The sequence below is a fragment of the Sus scrofa genome, chromosome 8 (genome assembly GCF_054392235.1).
Source record: "Sus scrofa isolate SSC_HxYL_T2T_F1_AM1 chromosome 8, Sscrofa_HxYL_maternal_Yorkshire_Landrace_v2.0, whole genome shotgun sequence".
In the NCBI taxonomy this organism is placed as follows: domain Eukaryota; kingdom Metazoa; phylum Chordata; class Mammalia; order Artiodactyla; family Suidae; genus Sus; species Sus scrofa.
This window is the reverse complement of record NC_139390.1, coordinates 37,429,918-37,443,650: the sequence shown is the minus strand read 5'-3', so window position 1 is coordinate 37,443,650 and position 13,733 is coordinate 37,429,918. Positions and strand designations below refer to the sequence as shown.

The 13,733-nt window shown below is 41.1% G+C and overlaps 2 protein-coding genes across 24 annotated transcripts in view; one reads left to right on the top strand and one right to left on the bottom strand.

Annotated features, from left to right (window-relative positions):
* Window positions 1-8,343, top strand: part of CORIN (corin, serine peptidase) — a 297,345-nt gene extending 289,002 nt beyond the window's left edge. For all 3 annotated transcript variants that reach the window (XM_084971974.1, XM_084971973.1, XM_084971972.1), the window contains one exon: window positions 7,134-8,343. In XM_084971974.1, the coding sequence (XP_084828100.1) occupies window positions 7,134-7,151 (18 nt within the window). In that variant the 3' untranslated portion in view covers window positions 7,152-8,343. The remainder of the gene's footprint in view (window positions 1-7,133) is intronic.
* The window catches only part of ATP10D (ATPase phospholipid transporting 10D (putative)), a 122,742-nt gene that overhangs the window by 9,790 nt on the left and 99,219 nt on the right, over window positions 1-13,733 (bottom strand). For all 21 annotated transcript variants that reach the window (XM_084971956.1, XM_084971963.1, XM_021100569.2 and 18 more), the window contains 3 exons: window positions 8,971-9,051; window positions 7,433-7,537; window positions 2,680-2,867 (listed from right to left, as the gene is read on the bottom strand). In XM_084971956.1, the coding sequence (XP_084828082.1) occupies window positions 2,680-2,867; window positions 7,433-7,537; window positions 8,971-9,051 (374 nt within the window). The remainder of the gene's footprint in view (window positions 1-2,679; window positions 2,868-7,432; window positions 7,538-8,970; window positions 9,052-13,733) is intronic.

Sequence of the window (13,733 nt, the reverse complement as noted above, 5' to 3'; positions counted from 1 at the left end):
TAATTAAACTTAAAATCTTTTGCATAGCAAAGGAGACCATGAACAAAACAAATATACAACCCACAGAATGGAAGAAAATATTTGCAAATGAAGTGACTGACAAGGGATCATCTCCAAAGTATACAAACAAGTCATGCAGCTCAATATCAAAAAAAACAAAAACAAAAAAAGGGGAAGATCTAAAGAGACATTTCTCCAAAGAAAACATACAAATTGCCAAATAACACTCGAAAGATGCTCAACATTGCTAATTATCAGAGAAATGCAAATCAAAATTACAATGAGGTACTACCTTACACCAGCCAGAATGGCCATCATCAAAATGCCTACAAACGATTAATGCTGAAGAGGCGAGAAGAAAAAAGAACACTTACACTGTTTTTTGGAATATAAATTGGCACAACCACTATAGAAAACAGTATGGGGGTTCCTCAAAAAACTAAAAATAGAATTACCACACAATCCAGCAATCCCACTCCTGGGCATCTATCCAAAGAAAACCACAATTTGAAAAGATATATGTACCCTAATGTTTATTGCAGTACTATTTTCAATAGCTACCACAAAGAAGCAATCTAAATGTACATTGACAGAGGGCTGGATAAAGAAGATGTGGTATATATATACAATGGAATATTACTCAGCCATAAAAACAAAGGAAATAATGCCATTTGTAGCAACAAGGATGTACCTAGAGATTATCATACTCAGTGAAGTTATTAGACAGTGAAAGACAAACATCATGCTTTCACTTATATGTGGAATCTAAAAAAAGAATACAAATGAATTTATTTGCTGGACAAAAACTGACACAGACTTTGAAAGCAAACTTATGGTTACCAAAGGGGACAGATAATGTGGGAAGGGATGGACTGGGGTTTGGGATTGGCACATACACACTGAGGTGTATTGAATGATTGACCAACTGGGACCTGCTGTATAGCACAGGGAACTCTAACCAATATTCTGTGATAATCAATATAGGGAAAGAATCTGAGAAAGAATGGATGTATGTACATGTATAACTAAGTCACTTTGTTGTACAGCAGAAATTATCACAACACTGTAAATCAACTACAAGAAAACTTTTAAAAAATGACCCCCCCCCAAAAAAAAAACATTAACAGCCTTCAGGGATTAGGGTGTTGATGTGTTTTAGGGGGTCATTTTTTCAGCTCATCACTATCAGAACTGTACTGTTAATGCTCTTGGAGGTATTTTTTTTTTTCAGGCTTTAACTTTTAGGTAATTGTTTCTTCATAAATTCTACAAGTTCGTTTGTCAGTTTTCAATCCAAAAGCTGGTAATAAGAATGAACACTACAGAAGCATCTCAGGTTAACAGTCCTACTGTTATGTATACAACTATAAAAAGAGAATGACTCAGTAACAAAGGGTTTGTGTCCATTATGCCTTATGATGGTGTTATAGACTAGGGTTGGCAAACTTTCATCCAGCCGGTCAGATAGTAATATCTCAGGCTTTGCAAGTCAGGTAATCTTTATTGGAACTATTCAGTGTTCCTGTCATAGTGCAAAAGAACCACAGATAGTAAGTAAATTACTGAGTATGTCTGTGTCCCAGTAAAACTTTATTTACAAAAACAGGCAGTGTGCCAAATTGACCTGTGAGCTAATTCGTCAACCCTGTTAGACAATAATATGAAATTGCCATTGTGATGCTCCTATTATGTTTAAAAAGGGAGCACAGCTATTTGCTTATAGTGTTTCTAGCTAAACAGATTTTATAAAACTATAGAGGAAGAACTTTAAAGAGTTCAAAGAATCTATAGATTATAAACCCATGCATACTTCTTACCCATTTCTATCCTATGCAATATGAGAAATTGAGTTCAATTAAAATGGAAAAAATAAGTGAAATCAAAGAAGGGAGGTATAGTCTTCAGTGCTTACAGACTGTAGTAGAGACTGATACGTCTTTTAGTACCCCTTTTCCCCTTCTTTTTAGAAACCTCCTGCTTTTAGCCACTCAGAGTCTACATACTCAGGTTTTAGTTAATGGGATGTGAGCAATGATGTGCCACATCTGGATCATGCCAATACAAAGAAGAACAAAAAAGAGGAAGGCTAGAAAGCTGCATGTTTCCCATCTGCTCTTTCTGCCTCATGCAGGCAGAGATAAAGGGATGCAGCGACCAAGACTGGATGAAACAAAGCTGTCCTATCCCTGTGGACTATCAACCAGACCAGAATATTTCTTGAGAGAGAAATAAAGCTTTTTGTTTGCTTAAGCCATTTCTGTTCTCTGGTAAAAGAGTTTAAAAACCAGTATTTTAACAAGTACACAGACAGACTTCTCTATTCCTCAACAGGATGGTGTACCATCCACTCTCAGTAGCTGCTTAAAGAATTCTAAGCCTGGAGGTCCTGTTGTGGTTCAGCAGTAATGAACCCAACTAGTATCCATGAGGATGTGGGTTTGATCCCTGGCTTCGCTCAGTGGGGTAATCTGGCATTGCTGTGAGCAGTGGTGTGGGTTGCTGATGCAGCTTGGGTCCAGCACTGCTGTGGCTGTGGTGTAGGCTGGCAATCCAGCTCCAATTCGACCCCTAGCCTGGGAACCTCCATATGCCACAGGTGTGGCCCTAAAAAGAAAAAAAAAAAAGAATTCTAAGCCTACGATTTCACTTACTCTCCTGATGAAAATACAAATGCCATACCTGGGCAGAAGAGCAATACAGGTTGTGAGAACACAAACTAAGTAGAACACTGGATCCAGCATGTGTGCCTGCATAATCCAGTAGGGATTGGATGGTGGGTTGCAAGTTACACACATGGCTCCAAAAGCCAAGGCGAAGAGAAAATAACACAAGATGCTCCCAACGATGACCAGCATGTGGATCCAAGTCTGCAAAACAAGAAGAGCAGGGGAAATGAACAAGCTCTCTCTGAGAGTTCTGCAGCCTGGCAAAATCTGCTCTGTTGAAGGACTGTCACATGTAAGCAGTGGGTGACTGCTGTTAATAAACCTTGGTGAGCAAAATGCCAAATATTGAAGAGATAAGCCAAGAGCATCTTCATGAATAACTCATATCACTGTTTAAACCTATAAAGCTAAGTCAGCAGCCAAAAAGTCATGTGGATGACTGGTTCTTTTGCATTGTTTGGATTTTCTTCTTACTGTTTTCAGAGTCACTCATTGGTCTGTTTCTTCATTACTCCAGTGAACCTCAAACTTTATTCCTTTAAGGAGGTGGTAGACATTACTGCGACCCATCATTTTCTCATTCTCTTCCCCTAATAAGCATTTGGGCAGTTCCTGTCGTGGCTCAGTGGTTAACAAACCTGACTAGCATCCACGAGGACCTGGGTTCGATCCCTGGCCTTGATCCGTGGGTCAAGGATCTGGTGCTGCTATGAGCTCTGGTGTAGGTTGCAGATGTAGCCTGGATTCTGCATTGCTGTGGCTGTGGCGTAGGTGGGTGGCTATAGATCCGATTTGACCCCTAGCCTGGGAATTTCCATATGCAGTGGGTGTGGCCCTAAAAAGATTAAAAAAACCCTAAAAACCAAGCATATGGGAGGACTGCATTTCTCCACCCCCTTGAAATTCAGCATGGCCACACATCTTGCTTTGACCAATAAAGTGTGAATGGAAAAGATGTGTAAAACTTTCAAGTCAGAGGCAAGGAACAGCTGCTGTGCAATTTTCCATGCTGTCTCCTTTCTTTCCATGTTGACCAAGGAGTTCTTCTTGGGGATAATTCCAGGTGGTATCGTGACAAGACACAGCCTGGGTGACGGAGCCACCCCTCAGAGGACAATCTCTCTAGAGCTGTCTGGAACCTTAGTAACTTTACATGAGCAAGAAGTAAATCTCTGTATCACACTATAACTTATTCACCTTCATATCTCCGTAGAGCTTGCACTATTATTTTTCTTAACATTTTGCTGTAAACTGTCCCACTCTTTAATTAAATAACTTTATTTAGAAAGAAAAGCAAGGAGTTCCTGTCATGGTGCAGTGATTAACGAATCCGACTAGGAATCATGAGGTTGAGGGTTCTATCCCTGCCCTTGCTCAGTGGGTTAACGATCCGGCGTTGCGGTGAGCTGTGGTGTAGGTCGCAGATGAGGCTCGGATCCTGAGTTGCTGTGGCTCTGGCGTAGGTTGGCAGCTACAGCTCCAATTAGACCCCTAGCCAGGGAACCTCCATATGCCGCGGGAGCGGCCCAAGAAATGGCAAAAAGACAAAAAAAAAAAAAAAAGCAGATCACTACCTTCAATGTACTATCAGCATTACCTGTCATTAACAGTGCAGAGTCTGGGGTCTGATCTATGTTTGTTATGAAGGGAAATTAGCAAGAGTTATTGCAATAAAACATAACAGCCCCAAACAGGCTGCTGTTTTGATGTCATGCAATGTACAAAAGAGAATTGCCCTCGTGTTATATGGTAGGTTATGCAGTATTATTTAGAGCCATGTACAGTATCACCTAAAGTCATTGTGTATACCATGTGGTACATGTTACTCTTTCAGGGGAAGCACTGCTTTATTAATCTTTTTTTATTTTCTAAGGCTATCATTTTCAAGCAAGATCCAATTTTCTCCGATTTCCTCTTCACCTTGCAACGTACTTCCCCAGGGCAGATGTCTTAACGAGAGTCACAGAGACTGCTCACTTTCTGTAAACATGCACAAAATGCTCAGAAAATGCTGGCTAAATCTTTAATTTCAATTCTTATCCTCTAAAACAATGATTTTTTTTTTTTTCTTTCTCAACTGTCCTTCCTTCCCACGGAGCCCTATTGCCTGAAATTTTTTCCTTCCAAGATGTGCTTTTGGGAAGTGAGATGTGACTCGAAGGAGTTGACACATTTAAATCAATGGATACCATTAACATCAAGGGACAATGGGTTAAAAAAAAAAAAAAAAACACCAGGGAGATGGGAGAGGTGGCAATGAGATGGTGAGCAAAGGCGTGAAGGGAAACCAATTCAAATTCTCAGAATAGTCAACTCCTACTGACAAGTGACCTCCCAAGGTCATGAGTACCAGCCTCCCCTGGTGTGACAATTCTTTAATGATTCACCCTTTACACACAGCAGTCACTGCTCTTGGCCCCCAGCTTTTACTCCGCTTCTCTTGGTGCGGACACTCAGCATCACGCACAATCTTGGCGAAATATTTCTCCTCTTGCTAGAGCCTCTGGAGCCAAGGAAATAGAAATCTGTCAGCAGAGGCTGAACTTGGGAGACCACGAACAAGGCAAGGGCAGAAAAGAAAATGGGGCCAATCCAGACCCGAGGACCATCCCACCTGCCTGCTCAAGGTTTCCAACTCCTAGATCTCCAGAGCCATTCTGGATCCCCAGGATATATTTTTTTTTTTACTTGTTTTAGATGATTCTTCAATATATTTTTAATAGCTTTCCTATTTGCTCAGGTTAGCCAAAATAGATTGCTGTGGCTCATAACCACTGAACCCAAGTGGATATTTGACATGTTAGAGCCTGCAGAACATTCATCAGTGTCAGAACGTAAGACGCTTCCTTAGGTAGCAGTGAAAAGTACCTACATAATTGCTTAAAAACTTAAACTGATATTTGAACAAGCCCAAATATTTTAGTTACAGAATTCCCTTTACTCTTCCCATCTGGTGTTTGCAGATATTAACCTTTTACAACAATTTAGGCTTGTAAGGTTTGATTACAGCTGGTTATAAGCAAAGCAAGTGATGTCGAAAATATTCAGCTCGACTTGAGACTGTAAATAATCTCATAACATAACCTCAGATCACATTTAAAACAAGAATTCATTTGGCTGTTTTCCCGTTTCAAATGCATCACCACCAGGATGTTAAGTATACCCCAAACATTGGTTAGTCATTTAATCATTCATTCATTCAAGTATTTTTTGAGCACCTACTATGTGCCTGTCTTGACCTACATATGGTGGTGAACAAAATAAACATGAACCTTGTCCTCAGATTATAGTCTAATGTAGAAGAGAAACATGAACAAAATAATCATAATTAATTATAATCCTAGGATTATGAATAAAAAAAAGGATGGTATGAAAAAATGGATGTTAGGGAAGGGCTCTTGGGGAAGCAGCTTTTTTGCTGAAACCTAAAATGACATTTGAGCTGGGTAACGTGCAGAGATCTAAAAACGAACTAGGAATATTTTCATCAGAGGATATGGTCAATGCCAAGGCCCTGACATGGTAATGAGTTTATTGCAGCTAAGAAACTGGAGGAGGGACAGTGTGGTTCTAGCCTATAAATATGTGGAAATGAGGTTGGAGAGAGAGAGAAGGCATCACTACATGAAGCCTATCAGGCCATCTTAGGACTTTTAGATTTTATTCCAGGTACCATAAGAAGCCACTGAAGGGTTGTACCCAAAGGAGAGCAAAAATGTCTGATGCATATTTCTTTTTTGTCTTTTTTTTTTTGCCTTTTTCTAGGGTTCCCAGGCTAGGGGTCTAATCCCACCTGTTGCCTCCGGCCTACGCCACAGCCACAGCAATGCCAGATCCGAGCTGTGTCTGCAACCTACACCACAGCTCATGGCAATGCAGGATCGTTAACCCACTGAGCAAGGCCAGGGATCGAACCCTCAACCTCATGGTTCCTAGTCGGATTCGTTAACCACTGAGCCACGATGGGAGCTCCTGATTCATATTTCAAAAGGATGACTCTGATCGTGTTGTAGAGAGGGCCAGGGAGTCAACCGTAGGAGGTGGAAAGACGAGGGAGGCTATAACCATGGTTCAGGGAGATATGACAGTGAGGCTTTGCCTACAGCAGAGACAATGACAGTGGAAGTGAGAGAGCAGCATATATCATCACAGAGGCAGTTTATTCCCCAGACATGGGTAGGATGGTCTTCTCCTGCAAAGGAGAGTTTACAGCAAAGTGCTCTTTATCTGAATTCCACGTATTAGCTTTGCTGCAGAGCCACCCTGCCATTTTTATGAAAAGACTTAACTTTATCATTAAGTCAGCAACTAAGTTTGAAAAAAAAACCACCTTAGAATTAAATGAATGGGAAACATTCTGGAAGCAGATGAAGATACATTTTTTTTGGTATTATGAGAAAAGCATAAAATCATCACTTACAAAAGTCAATATACCCGGATTTATAAAAACACCTGTTTTTCTTTTAGTTGAAAGGCATCAGCTAGGTCTGGAAGAACGCCAGCCATAGAAGGGTAATTGTTTCTCCAGCTTGACTCACCTCTATGAACCAGCCATACCATGGAAACCACCAAAGGGACCAGGCAGGTGTTCTCCATGACTGTACATCAACCTCAGCATAATGGTACTCAACAATCACCAAGAGTAGCTGTGAATTACCCTTCTTCAACGGGGTCATGACTCTTCTCATCACCACTGGTCTTCTAGGCAGGAGCATGTTTCCCCACCAATAGTTTCAGGCTGCTTCAGAGGCAGGAAAACTACTCACCAAACTCTTGCTTTCAATGACCAGATGGAGGAGAATGATGAAGAGAGCAGCTGTGTTCAGGGGGTTCCCGAATGCAAAGATGTCAATGTCTGAGCCCTGGTAGGTCTACGGAGAGAGGGTAAGAGTTGGTGACCTCTTACTCAGCAGTATGAATGCAATCACTTTATTCCCTGACTCAACTCAGGACTGAGTTCCTTCCTCAGGGATCCTAAGAGCTGGTCATTTAGGATAACCCTAAATGTTTTCAGAAAATGGGACTCTCTCACAGAGAGGCCATCTAGTCTTTGAACTTTTTGGTTCGAATTTCCCTTTATTCTGAGTCATGATTCATTTTCCATGAAACTTACTTATACCTCTAGCTCTCTGAGGTACAGACAAATATGACATATGTTTCACTTAACAGAGCTGCAAACCTTTGAAGCAGGTACTATGGCTAACCTGAGTATATACCACTATTAGCAAATATCCACCCTTCTCACATGTAAATGTCTTCAAGTCCTTAAAGTATTCTTCAAATTACACTATTTTCTGATCTTTGACAATTCTAGTATTTCTATTCTAATTACACTTCAGACTGCCTCATCCATACTCCTCTTGAAATGGGACTGGCATATGCCACTATTATATACAAAATAGATGGTCAGTGGGGACCTGCTGTACAGCACAAGGAACTCTACTCAATATTCTATGATAACCTACCTAGAAAAAGAATCTGAGAAAAAAAGGATATGTTTATATATATATATATATATCTGCATCACTGTGTTGTACATCAGAAATTAACACATTGTGAATCAACCACATGTCCATAAAACTTTAAAAAATGAAAAGAAATGCAGTGTACCTAGAATATTCTAACTGGGTGAGTGCAAATAACTTTAATTGAATAAAGAATAACAATTCTTCCCTTAGAGACGATTACCTTTTTCCTTCTTATTGCTAAACTTTTGTTAACCATCCATGATCGAATTAATATTTTCTTCCAGGAAGAAATGTGTGGATGGACAACTGTATCATGCTGCTTTGTGCTTGGTGATGGCCTAAAATTTTTAAATTAATTTTACACAGTCTTTGCTTGGTCACATATCTTCCATTCTTTACCTGTGTAACATATTGATGGGGTTTTTTTTGTTTTTTTGTTTTTTAGTTTTGGGGAGAGCACTTAAATTCAATATTCTGAATGTCATCGTGATACAATTAGCCTAGTGTTAACTAACAATAGCATTTCTATTTTACTCTGCCTCTCTGATTCTGACTCCTCTCATCGTATGGTGGACCTCCAATTTTATTCAAGTCATTGATGAAAACTGTCAATCAGTACCTATACCTAGAAAAAGAGACCCAAGAGGACTCAGCTAGGAACCTCTCTCCAAATTTAACCTATTTGGGAGGGGTGTTATAGTCAGTTAATAATCGACTTGATTGTGTGAGCAATCTACCCTAATATACCTAATTCTCTATGCCGATACCAGTGACAAAGTATAAAGAAGCATCATTACTTCATTAACAACAAACCCTTTGAGGGAACAAGGACTTACATAGTAAGGCACAAAGAAGCAGACCAGGCTTTGATAAAAGGCATCCAACAGGGTGATCCAGAAGGTGTGGGGTAAGTATGCCTAAAAATGAAACAGATATTGGGGAGGGAGCAAGATTAACGAGGGTCAAAGTGAAATCACAGAACAACACAAACCAGTGCTTGTTTTTGCTTCTCTGAGAGAAAACTCTATCCCTTTAATTCTCTCACTCACAAAACAGGTAGGATTTGTAAATAGTTGTGGAAGAATGAGGGGTGATAATTGAATAAGTTCACAGGTGAAAGAGAAAAATCGCTGAAGAAACTTCAGCTTGTTTTGCTTTTATCATTGGAACAATCTTAAATCTGCCTGAAATAGGGATAGCAGTATTATCACTTCCTATTGACCACGTTTCAAAAACTTCTCCAAATTCATCCACTTCTCTCCCCCTTACTTCTTTCATTCCAATTTACCACCAACTCTCTATGAATGACTGGAGAGCCATCCACCCGCCTCTTGGCTTATTCTCTTAGCCCTAAACCAGTCTTCCCATAGCGGCCAGTTTTAAAAAACGTAAATCAGGTCATCTCCCTAATTAATCAAACTGGTCCCCCTCCCAAACCCCAATGACTTTCACAGTGTTTCCAATACAATCTAAATTCTTTCCCACGGCCTATAAGGTCCTTCGTGGTCCGCCCACTGAAGCCCCTGCTCTCCTGGGTCACCCCGCCCTCTCCTCCCACCCTCCTTCACCATCCTCCCCACACAGACTTCATCCTATTTCTCAAATATGCTACATCCATTCCTTCCTTGGGGCTTAACCTGTGCTGTTGTTTCTGCCAGAAATTCTTTCCTGCTCCTCCCAATCAGCTCCTTACTATTCCTATCCTGACTTAAAGATCACTTCCTCATAGAGGCATAGACCCCTGGATCAGTCTAAATGTCAAGCCTTTAATCATTTACTTCCACGGCCTCCTGAGAAGTCTCTCACCACCATCAGAAATATTTCCTTGGAGTTCCTGTGTGGTGCAGTGGAAATGAATCCGACTAGGAACTATGAGGTTGTGGGTTTGACCCCTGGCCTTGCTCAATGGGTTAATGATCCGGCGTTGCCATGAGCTGTGGTGTAGGTCGCAGACAGGGCTTGGATCCAGTGTTGCTGTGGCTGTGGTGCAGGCTGGCAGCTGTAGCTCCGATTTGACCCCTAGCCTGGGAACCTCCATAGGCTGCAGGTGCAGCCCTAAAAAAAACAAACAACAATGACAAAGAAATATTTCCTCAATGATTTCTTATGTTCTCTCAATGGAGTGCAAACTTCATAGAGTAGGACTTGAGTTCTTTTATTCAAGTGATTAAAACCATGTCTGGTACATAGCAGGTACTTCACGACTATCTGTTGGCTTAATCAACTATTGTTATATAACTTTTCATGTGCTCAATTGCTTCATACCACATCTTCTAGAAAGAGAGAGAAAGATCAAGTAGACACACTAGTCAAGTGGTGGAAAACAGGTTTTCACAAGAGACAACTCTGATCAATGATAATCTCTGTGCAGAAGGCTCCATTTAGACCCATTCAGGAAGGCTGGAGTGCTACAGGTTATAAGTGATGTCTGCCATGGGCAAAAACAGCAACACACGTATCACTTCCCTTAACTAGCCTTCCCTTTTCTTAAGGTGTTCATAGTCTTATTCCCTTTCAGATGCAAAAAGAGGCTAACATTTCCTTGAAAATGTCTAATGGTCTCCTGAAGAACTAATCTTTAAAAATATACCAACTCTCCATATACCTTCTTCCATTCTTCAAAAGACTATACTTGGAAGTTTTACACCTATCCTTTTTTTCTTTTTTATCCCTGTCCTCTGCAAAATTAAAGCAATGAAGATTCATCATTTCCAGTCCACTTTTCCCTGTATTTTCTTTTACAATTCTTTTCACTGGAAATGAATCTTCTACCTGGCCCTTCTTCACACAAGTGTCCATAAAGTCTTAATGATGCACAATCGATTCTAACAAAGCACAACCAAATGGTGGAAGAGAATGTGGCAGAGTCAAAGGGGCAACAAAAATGTCACCGGATAAGAGAGAGAACAATTTCAGAATAAGTTAAAATACAGCTTCCGGCTTCTGGGGGAGCAGAGGGTGTTCAAAAAACTGAGCACCAAAAGGTAACAAGTATACTTTCTCTTTGGTCATGTGAGTGGGGGGGCTTGGGAGTAGAGAAGGGTCAAGGGTAAGACAAATGAGAGAATAAAGGGAGTAACTCATGGGATCTCCTGGAAACTGAGAGGGAAAATCTGGACATGAAGTGAAAGCCAGGAAAGAAGACTGTGTGGGTGATGGAGAGATGGGCAACACTATTGCTTCTTGGAAAGGATGCCTCTGACTGCAGCCTTCCAGACCCATCTCCTTTCAAGGAGGGAGATGCTATAACCCTGGAAAGTATATTTAAGGACAAAGACAGGAAATGGCCCAAGTATAAAAATGAATTTGCGTGGAGGCCAAGTTCAAAGAAAGGACAACTCTTCTGGAAGGTAACGTCAATGAAATCCATCACCTTTTATCAGTGGACACATATTGGAAATCTGCTCACTCTTACCGTGTATTATAAAACTGGCCGGATTGCTAGAATAGTGTGTGCAAAAGATAGCATGTTTCAACAACAGGAAGCAATGACCTCAACTCTTCTAAGACCAATTACAATCTTCAGGTTGTACAAATAGGCTTTTGAAACATTAGCTATGAAAAACTTTCAGAGTCTTCCTTTTACTCCTCTTTCCCCAAAGGATGTGGAATTCAACTCAGGCCTAGGGCGCAGAACAACCTTCATTAATATCAACCACACATTCCTGCACCCTCGCCTTGAACTTTTAAGTTGGACTGGACGTTTTTAGGAAGACCCCAAGTGGTTCTTTGACCTGAACGGGCTGGATGACATTAAAGGATTGTAAGGATTTCTGCTTGCCTGGAAGCTGACTTTTCCTCTGTGTTGGCTGCTCCATGAGCCTAAGGACATTAAATTACTCTCTAGTCTGGAAAGGCAGTTCAAGACAGAATAAAGCTGGATTGACAAAAACAAATCATTTTATTGATTTTATTTTTTTCTTCTTCCAGCTGTACTTGCAGCATGTGGAAGTTCCTAGGCTAGGGGTCAAGTCAGTACTACTGCTGCAGGCCTACACCACAGCTGTAGCAACACTGGATCCAAGTCAAATTTGTAACCTACACCACGGTTTGTGGCAACACTAGATCCTTAACCCCCTGAGAGGGGCCAGGAATCAAACCCAAATCCTATGGAGACTATGCTGAGTTCTTAACCCACTGAACCACAATGAAAACTCAAAAACACATCATTTTAAATTCAGAATTTCCTCAAATTTCTGGTTAAATGTGAGTGTGGGGTAAAAACAATGTACTGAGAGTTTAATATGGCTGGAACTTACATATTAATCCTTGTATCATCTCCATAAAGTAAAGAAATTGGAGTACAGGGAAGTCAAATAACTTAATGAGGTCACACACCACAGAACCCGAATTTAAACTTAGGCTAAACATAACCCATCATTTCTAACATGTGCTAATCTGGGTCAGCATCTTCAGAACAATGAGTCCAGTAAAGCTCAATACATGGATTTCTCACAGTGAGTCTCGTTTTTTATTTTTATTTTTTGCCTTTTTAGGGCTGCACCCACGGCCCCAGGCTAGGGGTTGAATCGGAGCTGTAGCTGCTGGCTTACACCACAGCCACAGCAACGCGGGATCTGAGCCACATCTGTGACCTACACCACAGCTCATGGCAACGTCGGATCTGTGCCCCACTGAGCGAGCGAGGCCAGGGACTGAACCTGCATTCTCATGGATGCTAGTCAGTTTCATTTCCATTGAGCCACAACGGGAATTTCAGAGTCTCATTTTTGTTTGTCTAGTTCTTCTATAGGAAACCCTCCTTGACAATCCTGTCCATGTGTCCCCTCTCTGTCCTGGGGAATGATCTATGTCCCCAGCCTGGTGGATGAGAAAACAATCTTTCAAGCCACAGTGATAAACACAGGGAATAGCAAAGGACTCAAGAGGGGCTCAATGATTTATAACCAGCACATCTAGGGTTGCTTAAAGAATAACGGTGTTCTGTCACCATTATTCCTGGATTTTGCAGCTATGACAGTCAAAACATTTTCCTTTTTTATTAAGCCAATTTGAACTGGGTTTCTGTCACTTGCAACTGAAAACGTCCTAATGGAAGCCTCTTCTCAAGGCTAGATTATCTGACCAGACTGACCCTTCAGCCTTGCCCACATACAGGTGTCTATAGGTTGTTGGTCCATTTCAGTCCGTATGATCCCAGCAATGGACCTATGAGCACACTTTGGACTTTTGGCCATTAAACAGCAAAGGGGTGGGAGGCACCTAAGGACCAAAGATGACACTGATGTTCTTTCTGCAGCATAGCATGGGCTCAGGAACCAGGGTTCACCTGCACCATTCAGGAGCTTGGTGACACAGGCAGATTACTTCAGGTACCTCCCTGTGCCCAACTTGCCTCATCAACAGTGTGGATAATGATAGCATCTATCTTGCAGGGGCACTTTGAGAATTAGATTTACATATGTTAAGCACTTACAACAGTACCAGGCATACAGGAGGCATTACATAAACATTCATAAGGCCATCTCAATGCTGGTTATGCTTAATCTTGTAAGAGATGAATTGGGACAGCTGGCTTAATTAATCAGTGACGACAATCCTCTAGGTAGGAGCTGATGAGGGCAGAGAGAGAAGGATG